Source organism: Eubalaena glacialis, chromosome 18, assembly GCF_028564815.1.
Source record: "Eubalaena glacialis isolate mEubGla1 chromosome 18, mEubGla1.1.hap2.+ XY, whole genome shotgun sequence".
In the NCBI taxonomy this organism is placed as follows: domain Eukaryota; kingdom Metazoa; phylum Chordata; class Mammalia; order Artiodactyla; family Balaenidae; genus Eubalaena; species Eubalaena glacialis.
In genome coordinates, this window is record NC_083733.1 from 62,299,082 (window position 1) to 62,317,384 (window position 18,303).

General features: G+C 48.9%; 1 protein-coding gene across 1 annotated transcript; it reads right to left on the reverse strand.

The window, feature by feature from the left end:
- Positions 1–11,966: 11,966 nt before the first annotated feature.
- On the reverse strand, positions 11,967–17,800 carry MAMSTR (MEF2 activating motif and SAP domain containing transcriptional regulator). The gene is made up of 10 exons (XM_061172932.1): positions 17,752–17,800; positions 17,116–17,199; positions 15,913–15,951; positions 15,115–15,290; positions 14,751–14,935; positions 14,316–14,418; positions 13,908–14,102; positions 13,423–13,620; positions 13,290–13,344; positions 11,967–13,086 (listed from the first exon to the last, which is right to left on the reverse strand). The coding sequence occupies exons 2-10, from the start codon at positions 17,171–17,173 to the stop codon at positions 12,803–12,805; spliced, it is 1,293 nt and encodes a 430-aa protein (XP_061028915.1). The 5' UTR covers positions 17,174–17,199; positions 17,752–17,800; the 3' UTR covers positions 11,967–12,802.
- Between the last annotated feature and the right edge of the window lie 503 nt (positions 17,801–18,303).

An 18,303-nucleotide genomic window follows, 5' to 3' on the forward strand; every position in this document is an offset into this window, starting at 1 on the left:
TACATGCTTCTAAATTAAAGCAACATCATGGTTGGTCATAGTTTCCCAAAATGTCTGTGACAACATCTCCCCTCATTTCAGCCCCCCAAGCCTTCCCCTGCCCACCCCCATGTCAGTAAATGGCACTGTCCATTTACTTCAACCAAACACTTAAACTTACCCTTGATTCTTTCTTTCACATTTTGGAAGTTTTTGCCACGGCAATCAGAGAAGAAAAAGAAATAAAAGGAATCCAAATCAGAAAAGAAGAAGTAAAACTGTCACTGTTTGAAGATGACATGATACTATACATAGAGAATCCTAAAGATGCTACCAGAAAACTACTAGAGCTAATCAATGAATTTGGTAAAGTAGCAGGATACAAAATTAATGCATAGAAATCTCTTGCATTCCTATACACTAATGATGAAAAATCTGAAAGAGAAATTAAGGAAGCACCCCCATTTACCATTGCAACAAAAAGAATAAAATAACTAGAAATAAACCTACCTAAGGAAATAAAAGACCTGTATGCAGAGAACTATAAGACACTGATGAAAGAAATTAAAGATGATGCAAACAGACGGAGAGATATACCATATTCTTGGATTGGAAGAATCAACATTGTGACAATGTCTATACTACCCAAAGCAATCTACAGATTCAATGCAATCCCTATCAAATTAACAATGCCATTTTTCACAGAACTAGAACAAAAAAATTTCAGTTTGTATGGAAACACAAAAGACCCCAAATAGCCAAAGCAAACTTGAGAAAGAAAAACGGAGCTGGAGGAATCAGGTTCCCTGACTTCAGACTATACTACAAAGCTACAGTAATCAAGATAGTATGGTACTGGCACAAAAACAGAAATATAGATCAATGGAACAGGCTAGAAAGCCCAGAGATAAACCCATGCACATATGGTCACCTTATCTTTGATAAAGGAGGCAAGAATATACAATGGAGAAAAGACAGCCTCTTCAATAAGTGGTGCTGGGAAAACTGGACAGCTACATGTAAAAGAATGAAATTAGAACACTCCCTAACACCATACATAAAAATAAACTCAAAATGGATTAAAGACCTAAATGTAAGGCCAGACACCATAAACCTCTTAGAGGAAAACATAGGCAGAACACTCCATGACATAAATCACAGCAAGATCTTTTTTGACCCACCTCCTAGAGAAATGGAAATAAAATAAACAAATGGGACCTAATGAAACTTAAAAGCTTTTGCACAGCAAAGGAAACCATAAACAAGACGAAAAGACAACCCTCAGAATGGGAGAAAATATTTGAAAACGAAGCAACTGAGAAAGGATTAATCTCCAAAATATACAAGCAGCTCATGCAGCTCAATATCAAAAAAACAAACAACCCAATCCAAAAATGGGCAGAAGACCTAAATAGACATTTCTCCAAAAAAGATATACAGATTTCCAACAAACACATGAAAGTATGCTCAATATCACTAATCATTAGAGAAATGCAAATCAAAACTACAATGAGGTATCACCTCACACTGGTCAGAATGGCCACCATCAAAAAACCTACAAACAATAAATGCTGGAGAGGGTGTGGAGAAAAGGGAACCCTGTTGCACTGTTGGTGGGAATGTAAATTGATACAACCACTGTGGAGTACAGTATGGGGGTTCCTTAAAAAACTAAAATTAGAATTACCATACGGCCCAGCAATCCCACTACTGGGCATATACCCTGAGAAAACCATAATTCAAAAAGAGTCATGTACCACAATGTTCACTGCAGCTCTATTTACAGTAGTCAGGACATGGAAGCAACCCAATTGTCCATTGACAGATGAATGGATAAAGAAGATGTGGCACATATATACAACGGAATATTACTCAGCCATAAAAAGAAACGAGATTGAATTATTTGTAGTGAGGTGGATGGACCTAGAGACTGTCATACAGAGTGAAGTAAGTCAGAAAGAGAAAAACAAATACCATATGTTAACACATATATATGGAATCTAAAAAAAAAAAAAAAAAAAAAAACTGGTTCTGAAGAACCTAGTAGCAGGACAGGAATAAAGACGCAGACATAGAGAATGGACTTGAGGACACGGCGGAGGGGAAGGGCAAGCTGGGACGAAGTGAGAGAGTGGTATGGACATATATACACTACCAAATGTAAAATAGATAACTAGTGAGAAGCAGCCACATAGCACAGGGAGATCAGCTCGGTGCTTTGTGTCCACCTAGAGGGGTGGGATAGGGAGGGTGGGAGGGAGATGCAAGAGGGAGGAGATATGGGGATATATGTATATGTATAGCTGATTCACTTTGTTATACAGCAGAAACTAACACACCATTGTAAAGCAATTATACTCCAATAATGATGTTAAAAAAAACTAATATTAAAAAAAAATAATAATTAAAAAATAAATTAAATAAATAAAGGCAAGAAATCCTACATCCATAGGGAAAAAGTAAGCCCTGACCCCTACCTCACACCATGCACAAATGTTAATTCAAGATGGATCACAAACCAGAAGGTGAAAGCTAAAAGCATAAAGCTTCTAGAACAAAACACGGAAGAAAAGCTCATGACCTTGATGTGGGCAAAGGCTTCTTAGCTAAGACACACACACAAAAAAAACAGTAACCATAAAAAAATTGGTATGTTGGACTTCATTAAAATGAAAAACTTTGATTCATTAAAAGACTCTTTTCAGACTTCCCCAGTGGTCCAGTGGTTAACACGCCATGCTTCCACCACAGGGGGTGCAGGTTCAATTTATGATCCGGAAAGCTCTGCCTGCCACAAGGTGTGGCAAAAAAAAAAAAAAAAAAGCTAAAGAAGAAAAAAGACACTTTTCATGTTTGCAGTATCTACATTTCACAAGGCTCATATGCAGAAGATATAAAGAATGTCTATAAGTCAATAAGAAAAAGACAAAAACTTCATTAGAATACATGGGCAAAAAAAATTGAACAGATGGTTTGAAAATGATGATAAGCAAATGTCAATTAGCACATGAAGATATGTGTTCATTTTCAGGTTGCTTATTTTCCTTCCCCCTCAGTCACTGTCCTGAGATCTACTCCCAACTGCTTCTTTTTACAGCTCACCCTCTCTACCCCATAGCTGAGGGAAGGGGGTGATTTCTCAGGTCACTTTAGATTCTGGAGGCTGACTGTATGTGGTGGGATATTAGGATAGGAGGTATTTTTTCCTGGGATTCCTCACTACTGCATCTCCTATCATTACCTAGGGAATTATTCTGACCCCACAACCCTACGTTTCTGCTTTTTAAGCCACTCAGTTTGGGGTACTTTGCTACAGCAACCTTAGGAAACTAAAAGTACCTAAGAAAGTGGGGAGGGGAGAGGGTTGTTTCTGGTGATTTTATGGAGTTTCTTCAGTGAACCAAGCTTCAGTAAAAGGCTGGCTGTTACCCTGTCCATTTTAATTTAATTAATTATGTTCATGGTCATGGGGTGTTCCTTCCAACAATTAGTTTTCCTAGGGTTCTATCCATGGCCCATTGTTCTCCCTGGGTGATTTCATAGTTTCACATGCTGTATTTTGATGACTCTCACATTTTTATTTTGGGGCCAGAAACATCGCTTTAGACACCCCCCAAAAAAGTTGAATAATAGAATAACTTTAAAAATTCCAAAAGTAGAGAGTGCTGAGCAGGGCAGGCTCTACCAGATGTTAAAAACTAATGTCACACCTCAATAAATAAAACAGTGTGATCCCAGTGCATGGAAAACAGATGAAAGGAACTGCCTAGAAAGGTCAGAAATGGACAGCAATTCATTTGGGTATTTAGTGTATGTTGAGGGTAACATTACAAATTAATGATTAAAAGATAAATTCTTAACCACCTAGGGGGATAAATTCTTGAGCCATCTAGAGGGAAAAAACCAAGCTCTTAAAAAGAAAACTAAAAGAAAATTAAAAGTTAAAAACTTAAAAATTAAATTATAAAATGTTAAAAGATCATGTGTCATTTTTTGTTTACATATAGGACCATACAAACTTCGGAACTTGCTGTTCTTTTTAAATCTGCTTTGTGTAGTAAGCATCTTTCCAATCTCTTTTGGTAGTTGCAAAAGATTCTATTGTATTTATCAACTATGGCACATCCATATTCCACCTGAAGGTTTTTAGGGTGTTTGTTATTTTTTGCTATTACAAATAATGCTGGGGAGAATATCCTTGTCATTTGCCATTTGGGGCTATAGTGTGGGAAATCTTTATGCATGCATACTAGTATTTCTTTTAAAGGATATATTATTAGAATTGAAATTTCTGGGTCATGAAGTGTGCATTTAAAATCAACTATGCTGTATAACTTGTGAAAAAATTTATATTCTGTCCAACGCCATTTATATTCTGTCCAAGCCCATTCTCCCACAGTCTTGCCAAAGTTGGATATTACCATCTTTTAAAATTTTCTCCGATTTCTTTGGGGGAAAATGGCACCATTTTCAATGACATTCCTCTTTGAGTGAGGTCTCTTTTAGTCTTTTTATCACTTCTCCTGAGCTTTGAAGTCAGTCTGCTAAGCGAGATTCTCAGATTCTCAAACTCAGTAGGCCAAAGTGAATTGAGTGATTCTTCACTTTGCTCCCCTGAAGCTATTTCTCTTTTGCATGTTTTCTTAACAGCCACAGCTAGCCTTCTGCAACAGCCCAACCCTGAAACTTATTTTTAATTCTTCCCTTTTCTTTATTTGCCTTCTGTTCATTACGAAGTCCTGATTATTTTGTTTAATTCTAACATCATACATGTGAAACAGTCATAAAATGCACAGTTTAAAGAATAACAGGGCTTCCCTGGTGGTGCAGTGGTTAAGAATCTGCCTGCCAATGCAGGGGACATGGGTTCGAGCCCTGGTCCGGGAAGATCCCACATGCCGCGGAGCAACTAAGCCCGTGCACCACAACTACTGAGCCTGTGCTCTAGAGCCCACAAGCCACAACTACTGAAGCCGGCACGCCTAGAGCCCGTGCTCCACAACAAGAGAAGCCACCGCAATGAGAAGCCCGCACACCGCAACAAAGAGTAACCCCCGCTTGCCGCAACTAGAGAAAAGCCGCGCAACGAAGACCCCATGCAGCCAAAAATAAATAAATAAATAAATTTATTAAAAAAAAAAAAAAAAGAATAACAGGGCAGGGACTTCCCTGGTGGTCCAGCACGTAACACTCCGTGCTCCCAATGCAGGGGACCTGGGTTCGATCCCTGGTCAGGGAACTAGATCCCACATGCATGCCGCAACTAAGAGTTCACATGCTGCAACCAATATCCTGCGTGCCACAACTAACACCCAGTGCAGCCTAAATAAATGAAAAGAATAACGGCAGAAACTCCTATCCAGATTAAGACCTGGTGTGTCGGTGGACCCCAAGACCGCTCTCGGGTTCAATGATCTGTTGGAAGGACTCACAGGAAAGCCGTTATACTCATGTTTGTGTTTTATTACAGTGAAAAGATACAGATTAAAATCAGCAAAGGCAAAAGGTGCACAGGGTAGAGTTCAGGAGAGACCAGGTGGAAGCTTCCAGTTGTCTCTCCCAGTGGAGTCACATGAACAGCACTTAATTCTCCCGGCAACGATGTGTGACAAAACATACTAAGTATTGCCAACCAGAGAAGCTCCCACGAGCCTTGGTGTGCAGGATTTTTACTGTGGGTTGGTCGCGTAGGAAAGGCTGGATGCCCATGTGACTGACCTCAGCTACTCAGACTCCAGCACCTCCAGAAGTTAAGCTGATACCATGCGGTCCAAGGCCCCAAGTAAACAAAGACACTCTTATCAGGTAGGACCAGCCAAGAGCTTAGAGGTTATGTCCCCGGAGCTGATCATTGGTCAGTCCTCTCTTTGGAATGTGCGGGGTTTGAGCAGCCCAAGACTGTCGAGTTAACCCTTTACTGCACACCTGGGATGCTGTCAGGATACGGAAACATCCAGAAAGCCTCTCTCCCTCCACTGCAGTTAATGGTGATTCTCACTTTTGTTGGCATATTTCTATCTTTCTTTATCCTTTTGCCATCTCTGGATGTGTCTGTAAACACAATCATTTTGTTCTGCTTGGTCTTTATTTCCCAGCTTTAGTGAATACAATTTATATACAATAATATCCACCCATGTGATAGCAGCATTATTCATAATAGCCAAAAAGGGGAAACAACCCAAATGTCCATCACCTGCTGAAGGGATGAACAAAATATGGTGGATCCATAAAATGGCATATTATTCAGCCATAAAAAGGAGTGAAATACTGTAACCGAAAGTGGGGGTCTGGCTGCTCACCACTCAAAAGCTAATGAAGAGGCAAAGTTGGTGGAAAAGAAAGTCTGCCTTATTTTGGATGCTGGCAACTGGGGTGGGGGTGAGGGTGGAATTCTGTCCAAAGGCCAACTTGCCCCCCTTGACAATCAGTGGGAAAGAGCTTTTATAGACAGAGGGAGGGGGCTACATGCAGAAATAGCAGTCGGCTCTGACAGTCATCTTGAAATTGGTCATTGGTGGTCTGACCAGCATCATCTTGATTGTTTTAAGTACAGTTAATCTTCAGTTCCAGGGTCAGTTTGTTCCCATTTCCTTGAGGTCAATTCTCAGAATTATGGCAGCTTATGTCATGGCTACACTCTGGTCATCATGTAGTTAACTTCTTCCACCTGGTGGGGATTTCAGTATCTACAAGACGGATCACAGGACATGGCTCAGAATATTATCTATAGCCCTTGAAGAGGAATTAAAGGTCCTTGACTTTGCTTAGTGACTAACCTATTATTGTTTTGTCCTGTTTGACAGCTTTTTTTGCTTCTGCATCTTCTCACTTCTCTGATTAAATTTATTCTTTGGCTAAAGGTTTTCCACAGACAAAAGGCAGGCAGAGGACATGGTGGGGAAGGACCATAGGGTCCTGCTCCATTTTAATACTGTACATGCTAAAACATGGGTGAACGTTGGAAACATTATGCTGAGTGAAAGAAGCTGAACACAATGGACCACATATGATTCCATTCATATGACATATCCAGAACAGGCAAATCCACAGAGACAAAAAGTAGATTAGTGGTTGCCTAGTGGGAGGAGCAGAGGTTTGGGAGGAAATGGGCAGTGACTGCTAATGGGTATGGATGGGATTTCTTTTTGTGGTGATGAAAATGCTCTGATATTGATTGTACTGCTGGATGGGCCACTCTGTGAATATACTAAAAGGAACCACTGAGCTGCTTCTGTTACTGAACCTAGCTTGGGTCTGCCTGTCCACGTGGAGTAAAGACAATCTACTGACACCGGCTTGTGGTGAAGGAAAGTGCAGTGTTTATTGCAGGGCACCAAGCAAGGAGTCCAGGCAGCTAGTGCTTAAAAGACCTGATGGATTTCAGGGAAAGGTTTTTAAAGACAGGGTAAAGGAGAGGGGTTGTGGGGTGCGTGATCAGCTCTTGGACATTCTCCTGATTGGCTGGCAGTGAGGTAACTGGGAGTCAACATCATCAACCTTCTGGTTCCAACCAGTCTGGGGTCTACATTCTTGTGGGTAGCATACAATTAACTTCTTCCACCTGGTGGGGGTTTCAGTATCTGCAAAACAGCTCAAAGGATATGACTCAGAATATTATCTATAGTTCCCCCCTTGAGGAGGAACTAAATGTCCTTGACTTTGTTTAATGGCTAAACTATTATTATCTTGTCTTGCTAGACTGTTTTTCCTTTGCTTCTGCATATCTCACCTCTCTGATAAAATTTATTCTTTGTAACTCGGGGAAGGCCTAGGAGGCTAAAGTTTTTCTACAGACAAGAGGTATGTGGAGGACATGGGGGGATTTGTCCCGGGAAGGTCCCATAGAGTCCTGCTTGGTTACACCTCCTGGTCACCTTAGTTTTGCCTTTTCTAGAATCATAAAGAATCATTCCATGTTTAGTGTTTTGTGTTTGACTTCTTTCACTTAGCATCATGTTTCTGAGATTCATTCATATCCTTGCAGGTATCAACCATTCACCGCCTTTTCACTACTGAGTAGTATTCCACTGTGTGGGTGTCCCATGGGGTGCTTATCTGTTCACCATCTGACGGACATTTGGGCTCTCCCCAGTTTAGAGCTATAATGAATGATGCTGTTATCAACATTTGTGTACAAGTCTTTATGCAAACATGTTTTCATTTCTCTTGGGAAATTACCTAGGAACCAGGTCATCTATGAGGTCAGAGAGAAGTGACTTGTCTAGGGTCCCCAGATAGGGAGGGGCTGGGTTCAAAGTCTGAATGAAGGTTTGGCACTGAAGCGGTTTGCCCAAGGGAAGGAGAGAGCCTGTCTTCTAGAGAATGAATGTTCACAATTCCCATTTCCCTCTTTTCCTCCCAGTTCAGCCACCTAAACCCCCTGCCCTGGCTCTGAGGTCTTCATCACCAGTCTGTCTGAGGTATGGGAGTCCCCATCATCCACCATCAGGGATAAACAAGATTTGAGAGAAAGAAGAGGTAGCAGTGGACAGATTGAAAATGATAAAGCTGGACAACACCAAGGGCAGGGCAACCCTCGTGCACACATGGTGGTCACGCGGGGGGACACAGCCATTTGGCAGAGGAGTGGAAATCAAATCAATCCTGTGGGTCGGTGACAGTCACCGACACTTAATGAGCACTTACTATATGCCAGCCATTGTTCTAAGCACCTTACACAGGTTAACTCATTTATTCCTCACACCACCCACACAAAGTACTATTGCCCTTGTTCCCATTATATGAATGAAGAAACTGAGGCACAGAGAGGTTAAATGGCTTGCCGTAGGCCAGGCAGCTAGTGATGGAGAGATAAGTCCACACAGGTGGATCTGGCCCCAGAGAAGACCCCCAACCACCATGGCACCTGCTTCTGTGTCAAGCTCTCCTGGGTGTGTTTCCCAGAGAAATTCTCCCACAGGTCCCTAAGAGGCTGTGCTTGATGATGACGAGGATCTCAGGTGGTTGGTGGAGTTGGGAGCTGGGGGGTGGTCATCACTGGCGAAGCAGAAAGAAAAAATAAGGTGGATGATGGGAATTCCCTGGCGGTCCAGTGGTTAGGACTCCATGCTTTCATTGCTGAGGGCCCAGGTTCAATCCCTGGTTGGGGAACTAAGATCCCACAAACTGCGAGGCCAAATAATAATAATAATAATAATAATAATAATAATAAGGTAGAGGTAACACGCAGAATAGAATAGAAGTCAGTGATTGGAAGCAGCCAATTAGCTATGTGGTAACAGAGAAGGGAGGGAGAAAGAGAGATACGAAGGGAGGGAGGGAGAAATGGGGTGCGGGGGGGAGAGAAGAGGAAGAAGAAGAGAAGGAGGGGGAGGGAGAAGGGGGAGAAAAGCAAAATATATTCTTCTCCAGTCTACCCAATGAATATGAATGTATCTTTCTGGGGAATATGTCTATAAAATAAATTGGTAATTTGTCAAATATATTCTTGGTATTTTTCATGCTTCCACTGAGATCGTGGGATGGCAGCATGGTGGGGGGAGGGGTCCCCATCTGACCTCATCCTCCCCCCAGCTCCCCCATAGGTCCAGCCCTCATTTTTCCCTACCCCCTTGGGGGAGGCCCAGTCCTTGCCTCAGGGGCAGGAGGAAGTAGCTGACATGTCCGGAAAAGGGCTGAGGGACGGGCCATGGAGAATGCAAGACCCAAGCCCGTCCCTCAGACTCTGGACCCAAACCTGCACACTCCTTGCAATCCTGGGTCTGTCTTTCAAATCTCCACCTTCCAGAGAATTCCTTAGCCGCCCCTAGCCCTGACTCTCTTTGAGACTGCACACAGGGCCCACAGGCTCTCAGCCCAAGGCCGCCCTCCTCTGGACACAGGAGAGATGGGGACAGAGTGAAGACACAGAGGCAGGCAGAGATGGGAAGAGACTGATACAGGGGTATAGGCATAGAAGTGTCAGAAGGGAAACAGAGACAGAGGAAGACCTGCCAACACCCACCTTTTATCCCAGGAACCCTGACCTCACAAGTTTCCCCAGGTGGCAGCGCCCTTCACATCTTCAAGCCTTTGCATGTTCTTCTCCCTCTACAAGGATGCTGTCTTCCAAGAGCTTCCTCCGACCAGCTCCTCCTCACCCTTTGAGTCTTGGCGAAAATATTTTCTCTGACCACCCTGTCCCATTCCCCTGCAGCTTCTGGTCCCCTTCTAGGAGTCCTGCCCCTCCTATTCCTTGTACCATTGCCATGAAAATCCCTATCACCCTGCACTGGGACTCTCTTTGCAAATGTCTGAGCTTCACCAGAGCAGAGATTGAGGTTCTTTGATTTTTCAACCCTGAGGGCACAGGCTGTAGACACATTAATCTGATTTAAAACCCTACTCCAACACCTCCTGTCTGTGTGACACTGAGCAGGTCGCTCCCCTTCTCTGATCTTTCATTAATTCATCTGGAAAGTAAGGAGGACAAATTCTACCTGATTGGTTTGGAAGACATCAAAGATTCCCTTTGCCTCATGGTAACGAGCATTTGTTCCCTTCCATTTTTATCTTGGATCTTTAATGTTCACCAGAGTTTACACACTTCGAGGCACTAGAATTGTCGATCAGCAGCTAATAATGGTGATTAATGTTTATCATCACATGGCACATGCCAGGTCCAATTCATGGACGTTCTCAGTGAACTCTCTCAGTCACACTAGGCTGTAGGTACAAATAAGGAAACTGACATGACAGCAAGCCAGAGGAAGTCACTGGTTCTAGGTCCTGTAACACATAACTAATCCACTGGACATTCCCACCTGTAGTGGACACTGTTGGCAGCCTGCCCAGGTCCCCTCAGATTCCTCTTACCAGTTCTGTGCACCCAACACCCGGCTTCTGTGTGCTTTATGCATTAATCATGCCTTTTTATTTCTGTATTTCTGGTGCTTTGACATCTGGGGCCTTGCTGACATTGGAGGGACTGCCCCTCCCAGGGCTAGCCAATTCCTAGAGGTAATAAAGGACTGACATGTAAGTATGCCTTTCACATGCAAAGCAACCAACCCAGAGCCCATACCCCCAACCACTTCCTTTATGGTATTCTATACTTCAGGCCACTATTCATCTGCCTAATCACCCCAGGGCCAAGTTCCAGGCAACTGGGGACAACCCTTACACCCCAGAGCCTGATGAAATTATTCAAATAATAAGACAATCCTAAGCTTACCCTGCCTCATCTGTTCCTTCCCAAGGAAACCACAATAAAGACTCTTGTCCAAGTTTCTCCTCTTCCTCTCTAACTCCTGACTGACCCTGGTGCCCTGCATAGCTTGGCATGCCCCCTTCCTTTGGGATCTGTGAAAATAACAAACTATCTTTTCAGTGGCAATTGTCTCCCGATCTATTGGCCTCACCATACCTGAATGATAATAAACCTATATTTTAAAACAGTTTGCTGCTAAGGGCTTACCCTGCAACCTTGTTCCCAGGACTGCCCTTGAGCTTGAGGTGCCTGGAGTTTATATCCTGCCCCCTTCTTGTGACCTGTGGCCCATGACTGCCTAGAGGGGTGTAGTGGCAGGTCTCCAAAGACAGCGCCCAGTGACCATGCCCCCGATATTCATACGTTTGTGTAGTCCTCTCCCATATTCAGCCTGGGCTACCTTGATTTGCATTAACCAATAAAATGTGGTGGAAGTGACATTGTGGCAGTTCCAAGCTTAGTCTTTAAGAGACTGGAAGTTTTTGCTTCCTCCCCTAGGAATGCTCACTTTGGGGAGCCCTGAGCTACCATGTGAGGGGTCCAGCTACCTGTTGGAGAAAGAAACCACATGGAGAGGGAGAGCACTGAGACTACACAGAGAATGAGAGAAGTCCAGATATCCCACAGCCCAGTAGGGTCAAGCCTACTAGCCATCCCTGCCAAGGTGCCAGATGCACCTGAGTGTGCCATCTTGGATGTTCCAGCCCAGTTGGGCCCTAAGATGACTCCAGCTTTAGTTGACATTATATGGTGCTGAAGAACTGCCTCACTGAGCCCAGTCAATCCATGGAATTGTGAACAATCACAGACAGTAATTAAGACACGAAATTTTAGGGTGGTTTGTTATTCAGCAATAATAAACCCAAACAGGGATCTCCCTTTGTCTCAAAGGCCCAGTTCCCTTTGCCTCAAGGTGGGAAAGACTCTACAACTTAATTTATCCTCCAGAGCTCCCCATGGGATCAGGCTGGTGTTGGGACTTCACCTGAAATCACATTCTAGCTAGTCTTCTTCCCCATCGCTGCCCTGTTTCATCTATTCCTTCATTGGTTTCTCCTGGGAGCATTTCTTTCCTAAATCATGGATACACAGATCTTGTCTCAGACTCTGCTTCCGAGGGAATCTGACCTCAGATATGACACATCTGATTTTTCTCATCTCCAATCAGAAGCCAAGGGTCTGGCAGACTATTCTCTCTCCCTACTCTTCCCTGTCCCTCTCCTGCATCCAAAAAGCATAGACCACCTTCCAGACTCCCCAGCAACAGGCATCCATCTCGTCAGTGGGATGGGGGGATGAAAGTGGGAACAAAAACATCCATGAGGTCTCTGAGGGAAGCAGCAAGCAGCTTGTTTTGCCCTGGTCAGCAGCAAATGAAACCTCTTTGCCCCCAACCACACAACCATGGAGGGGATCATATGGAGGTCAGGCAGAAGTCAGGAGGTGGGCATGTCAGCAGCAGTGCAGGGGCCAGGTGGGGATGAGAGTTGTCTCTGATTTTGTGTCTGTGGTGGGAGGGACTCTGCTGGTTGTTCCAACCCCTCCCTCAGGGAGTCTATCTCTGTGGCCTCTCCATCCCCCCCAGTTCACAGTCCCTGGAAACCCCAAAATCCATCACCATGGATCCTCCAGCAGGTCCCACAGCCTGGTGCCACTGGAATCAGATAAGTCAGCAGAGAAAATGCTGGGGGCTGGGGGGCCACAGCCCAGTGGGGGACCCCCACTCAGAGCCTCCAGCCAATCCAAGGAGTCGGTGGGGCCCCTGGGAGAGGGGGACGGGGAGTTCGTGGGGGATGGGAGAGAGGAAGAGAAGACAGATGAGAGGCCTTCAGAGTCCGGGGAGGGGGACAGCAAGTCGAAGGAGCCGGGGAAGTCCAGGGGGATGGGGGGCAGCATGTCTGTAGGGGAAGGAATGAAGTGTGAGCTTAGGAAGGCAGGGATCCGGACGCCAGCTCCCTATTCGTCCTTTCCAGGAGTCTAGGTCCCCAGCCCACTCCTCCCTAGGACTCAGGAGTCCAGACACCAACCTATTCCTCCCGCGAACCCAGAAGCCCAGAACCTCGGCCCCCTTTTCCCCCAAATCTAGGAGTTCGGCTCTTACCCTCAGGCTCCACCTGATCCTCCAGGATGTCACTGATGCCCCGGTTCGGAAGCAACTGCGGACGGGCAGAACTGGCGTGAACCTGGGACTCCAGCCTGATCCTGACTGAGACCCTAGGCCCGCTCCCTCTCACCTGCGCTCTGCGGATCGCTTCCTGCAGCTCCTCCTCCAGTGTCAGGGCTGTCGAGGCTGGTGCTGAGGAAGGGATCGGCACTGGAGCTGGAGCCTGAGCCGTCGATGCAGCCGGAGCCGGAGCAGGAGCCAGAGCCGTCACAAGGGTTTCCGCGGCACGTGGAAGGGGCAGCGAGTGAGATGTTGGACTCGGCTTGAACTAGAACGGCGAAGAGGGCGAGTTCCTATAAGCCGTGCCCACTGGGAGCAACCCCATCCACTCGCTACCTGTGGCTCCACCTCCTGGTCCCGGCCGGGGCCTTCACTCATCCATCCCTCCCTTCGGCCTCGCCCCCTATTCTTTCATTGGCTTCCCTTCCCTTAAGATCCTCCCCCTTTGCTCTTAACCGCGCCCCACACACTTTATTGGCTATTCTTTTCTCGACTTCCCGCCCCGTCCCGCTTTGTCTTCTCCTCATTGGTCCACGCGCGTAGTCCCGCTCTCACCGAGGCCGGCCTCCCAGCGGCTCCCAAAGCCTTGCGCCTGAAGCGAGGCCAGGGAGCGCCCGCCGGACAGTCCTCGCGCCGCGGCTTCGGCCGCTCGCGGGGCGGGGCGCCGCCGCGCATGCGCTCCAGGAGCATCGACTTGGTCCCAGACACCGGGAGGCCCCGCAGGCGCAGCTGCTGCCGGAGCTCTGAGACCTAGGGAGCGAGGCGGAGAGAGGCCGTGCTAGGCGGGATCCGGGGCGCAGGTTGGGGGGGGCGGGGGGTCGGAGCTGGACATTTGGAAACCGAGAGAGGAGGGACTGGGGACCCTAGGTCCTGGATCTCCAATGGAGCAGAGGCTGCAGGGTTAGACTTCTGGGTCCCCACTGAGCGAGAGGGCCAGCCTGGGAAGCTGCTCCCCAAACTCACCGTCAGCTCCTCCAGTTTGAGAGTCTGAAGTTCCAACTTGTGTGGAGAGGGCGAGGGGCTGGGGACTCCTGGTGGGGAGCGAGTGAGGGCACTGGGCTTCATCCTGGCGAGAGTTGTGAGGGGAAAACAGGTTAGAAGGCGCAGAGAGAAAAGGCATTCTGGTCCTCAAAGACAGGGGCTCATGAAGATGCAGGAAAGCAAGGGACCTGAGTTCTGAAGCTCCGAGAGAACAAACAGGAGGCTAGTTCCGGTGCCTGAGACAAGAGGAACTGGGGCAGGGGTGGGGGTGGGGAGGAGGTGGCTCAGACTCTCGGATATGAGGTCGGGATTTCTGGGAACTGAAGGAAGAGGGGCCGGGGATTTGGACTCTTGAGTCCTGGGGGAGGAGGGATCGGGGGGCCTGAACTTCCCAGAGAACAAAAACAGGGGTCACACCTAGGAGGTGGCTGCTGTGAGTTTGTCCATTCCCATGGAGGTGGTCCAGGGGGACCCAAGGCCGACCCTTCAGCCTGGGGGTCTGCCCTGGACCCTTGTCTCGGCTCTGGGGGCATGTACTGGTGGTATGTCAAGTGCTCCTTGGGCTTGGGCTCCCTCCAATGTTGGGAGATCTTGGGAGACTCCTGAAAAAGCAGGTATGATGTCAAACGCTTCTGCTCCTTTCCCACTTTCCTTCCCCAGAGCCCCATGAAAAGTACGGGGTCGGCTTGTCCCCATCAGAGAGGAGCAAAATGGGCAGCAGTAAGGAGGACCAAGGCTAGACTCTCAGGGGGACTTTCCCTTCACTCTGGTCGAGACTCACCTTCTTCAGGGACCGCCAAGGGTAGTGTTTTGGCTCAGGGAGAAGGACCCCAGGGCTGAAGAGGAAAGGCGCTGGGCTCGAGGGTGAGGCTGGGGCCGGAGCCAGAGCCGGGTCTGCGGCTGAGATCCATGGATCTGGATCCGAGAATGGAGAGGCAGCAAAGGACCCTGAGAGGCCTGCAGGCAGCACGCCAGGCAGGGAGAAACAAGGCTGCATGGGAAGGAGGACCCTGGAGGCCCCAGCCCCCGGGTGCAAGAGGACAGACCCAGGGAGTGAAACCCAAGTGTTGGAAGGTGGTTGCCTGGACTCCTGGATCGAAGGGCAGAAGTGCTAGGGACCCAGACCTTTACATTCTCAAGAAAGGCAGGAATCTCATCCTCAGTCACCAAGGGGTGTGGTAGCTGAGGATCACAGATTTCTGGGGTTTTGCTGGGACAGGGGTGGGACCAGCACTCCTGGTTCTTGGGGAGAGAGAGAAGCTGAAAGCCACATCCTGAGATTTGTATGTGTGCCAAGTGTCGGGTGTGGGATGCCTGTCTTCTCCAAAGAAACAGGATCTGGATTCATGCATTTCATTGGAGTGGGAAAAGCCCAAGAGCAGGAAGAAAAGCTCCTAGGGGTGGGGCAGCCAGGGATCTGTACTCCTGGGTCCTGGGGAAGGGCAGGATGGGATTGCAATGTACCCTGGGGCATAGGGACTGAGGCTCGGGAACCGAAGCAAGATGTGTGGCAGCTGCACTCCAGGGTGCCCCAAGGGAGTGGGGCCGCCATCCCCTCCCTTTCAGGGCCCACACTTACTCGTGTCCTGATAGCGTCTGTGGATCCGAAGCTGGAGGACTGTGGAGGGAGGTGGGAGGAGAAAGGCGGGAAGGGAGTGTCCAAGAGCCTGGCCTGGCAGGCGAGTGTGAGCTGCAGTTGTTGGCGGGACACGTGTGCCCAGCCCCCTTACACACCCCGTGCAGGCGGGTGGGCGGGCAGCCTGCTCCCTTCCCGGGCCTCCTGCTTGTTCCCTGCCAGCACAGCGCTGAAGGCCAGAGCCGTTCTGGGGCCAGGAGCCAGCCAGTGGTGCAGGCAGGAGGCCGCCCTGCCCCCAACTCCTCCACCTGCCCCCTTCGTCAGCCGATGCCCACCCCATCCTCCACCCAATCACCATCGTAGCGTTTGTACCTCGCCCCCTTTTATCCCGGCACCCCGTTTTGCACACGCCGACTCCCTTCTGCACTACCTCTGGGCCTCCCCTCAGTCACCTCCTTTGCACACCCACCTTCAAACACGCATTTCCCTGGGCTCTATTTTTGCATCTACAGCACTTTTGTGCACTGGTACCCTTTGCCACTCTTCATCCTAGGCTCACTGTCTCGGCACACACCCAGCCACGTTAACGCATTCAGAATTTGGCCCCCAGTTGTGGAGCAAGGATCTCTCTTTGCACATTTCTTTGTACACGTGCACTCTTTTGCACACTCCTTGCTCTTTGGTTACTGGTGTCTTCGCACCCACCCAACCACAGAAGCAGACTCATTTGCACACTCAAGTACGCTCTGTCTACTCAGGACTTGACCTCCAGGTGTACCCACTTGCACACTTTTCACCTGCGCTGGGACCTGAAATGCAACCTTTGACGCTTTCAAGGCTTGCGAGCTCATTGTCCCGTTGCCCACAGTTCCACACTGGGCGCTCCTCCGATTTGCACAGGTGTCAATTTAAGCCCCTGTTCCTTTGCAGTACCTGGTCCTCTGCACACCCACCCCTAGCCGCCCATTCCCCACTATTCACGTGAGCATTGCACCAGCCATTTGCACACTCACTGTCAACCACAACTCCACCCCTTTGCTGGGGCCTCCTTTACATAAATAATCTCTTGCACAGAAAACACATGCCTTTGGCATGTGTCACCACCCCCCCTCCCATGTCACCCCGCCGTGCAGACTCCCAGACTTGGAGTATATTCCCAGGACTGGGAGGATCCCTTCCCTACGTGCACAGAGAGAAGACTCTCACCAGATCGGAACTTGGAGCGAATGATTTGGGAGCGCTGGGAGGAAGCCGCCAGGGTCATTGTCAAGGCTGGGATGGGGACCTGGACTGGGAGGGAGAGCAGGGCCCCCACAGGAGGCAGGGTCAGAGTGGAGGTCAGGAGGCGTCCCTTGCATGTGAACGCAGCAGGGAAAGGGCCTGAGGAACTTAGAGATGGGAGCGGCCTTGGGCCATAACTTCTGGATCCTGGGGGAGGAGGGGGCTGGGAGCCCGGACTCCTGGGTGTGAGGGAGGACGCGCTGAGGGCCCCAACTCCTGGAGTCTGGGGGAGGAAGGACCTCAGATCTGGGACTCCTGGGTCCTAAGAAGGAGGGCACTGGTGGCCTGGACCCCGGGTCTATGAAAGGAGAGGGAGGAAAAGGGGGTGAAGGGAAGGAACTCAATACTCTTACGGGGCCTAGAATCCAACAGCCTTGATCAAGAGGGGAAAGGGGACCCGATAGGTCCCTGGGGAATGGAAGGGTCTCTGCCACCTGCATTTGAGAAGGGCGTGGGTGGGTGTCAGCCACCACGGTCTGTGGGGAAGGGACTAGGCTCAGAGAGGTGACAGAAGAGTTAAGGCGGGTTCCCCTCCCACCCCCCACCCCAGGGGCTTCTCACCAGGTGGGCTCGGCTCAGCTGTGCTCTGCAGCGGGTTGAGTCCCGCAGTCAAGGCTGGAGGCGGCGGGCTCCGCCCTACCAGCCTGGGACCGCCTCGTACCCCCCTTTTGGGGGCGTGTCGGGAGCGATGGAGAGGGGCGGGGGGGGGGAGACAGGAGCCCCTCCTGGCATCCTGAGAAGGGGCGGGAGCACGGACTGGGAGGGCCTGGGGCGGGGCGGAAGTCGGGGTCCCCGGCTCGCTCCTCCTCCACGTCCTGGGGCTGCGGGGTCGAAAGGGGCAGCGGCGGGCGGACTGACAGAAGCAGGTGCCAGGAGAGGGGCTCAGGGTGAGCAGCAGCGGCAGGTGGTCGTGCCCCGGCCCTATAGGCAGGTGCCACCTGTCGCTTACTTTTTCCCTGACGCAGCAGCCAGAGTCGGATTCAGGGGAGGGAAAAGTTCAAACTGGAGCCTTGAACTCCTGGGTCTGAGGGAGGAGGGGGCTGGAGACCTGAATTCCTGCGTTTGAAGAAAAAGAGGCAGAGGCTTGGACTCCTGGGCCCGAGGGAGGAGTGG

What these genes read in the sequence shown, in the direction of transcription:
- MAMSTR (XM_061172932.1), bottom strand. Translation starts at nt 17,173, where the DNA reads ATGACCCTGGCGGCTTCCTCCCAGCGCTCCCAAATCATTCGCTCCAAG. An exon ending in CCGCTGGGAGGCCGGCCTCG is followed by an intron (nt 13,621 to 13,907) that starts GTGAGAGCGGGA and finishes TCGCCGTTCTAG; the next exon opens with TTCAAGCCGAGTCCAACATC. An exon ending in AAGCGATCCGCAGAGCGCAG is followed by an intron (nt 13,345 to 13,422) that starts GTGAGAGGGAGC and finishes GCCCGTCCGCAG; the next exon opens with TTGCTTCCGAACCGGGGCAT.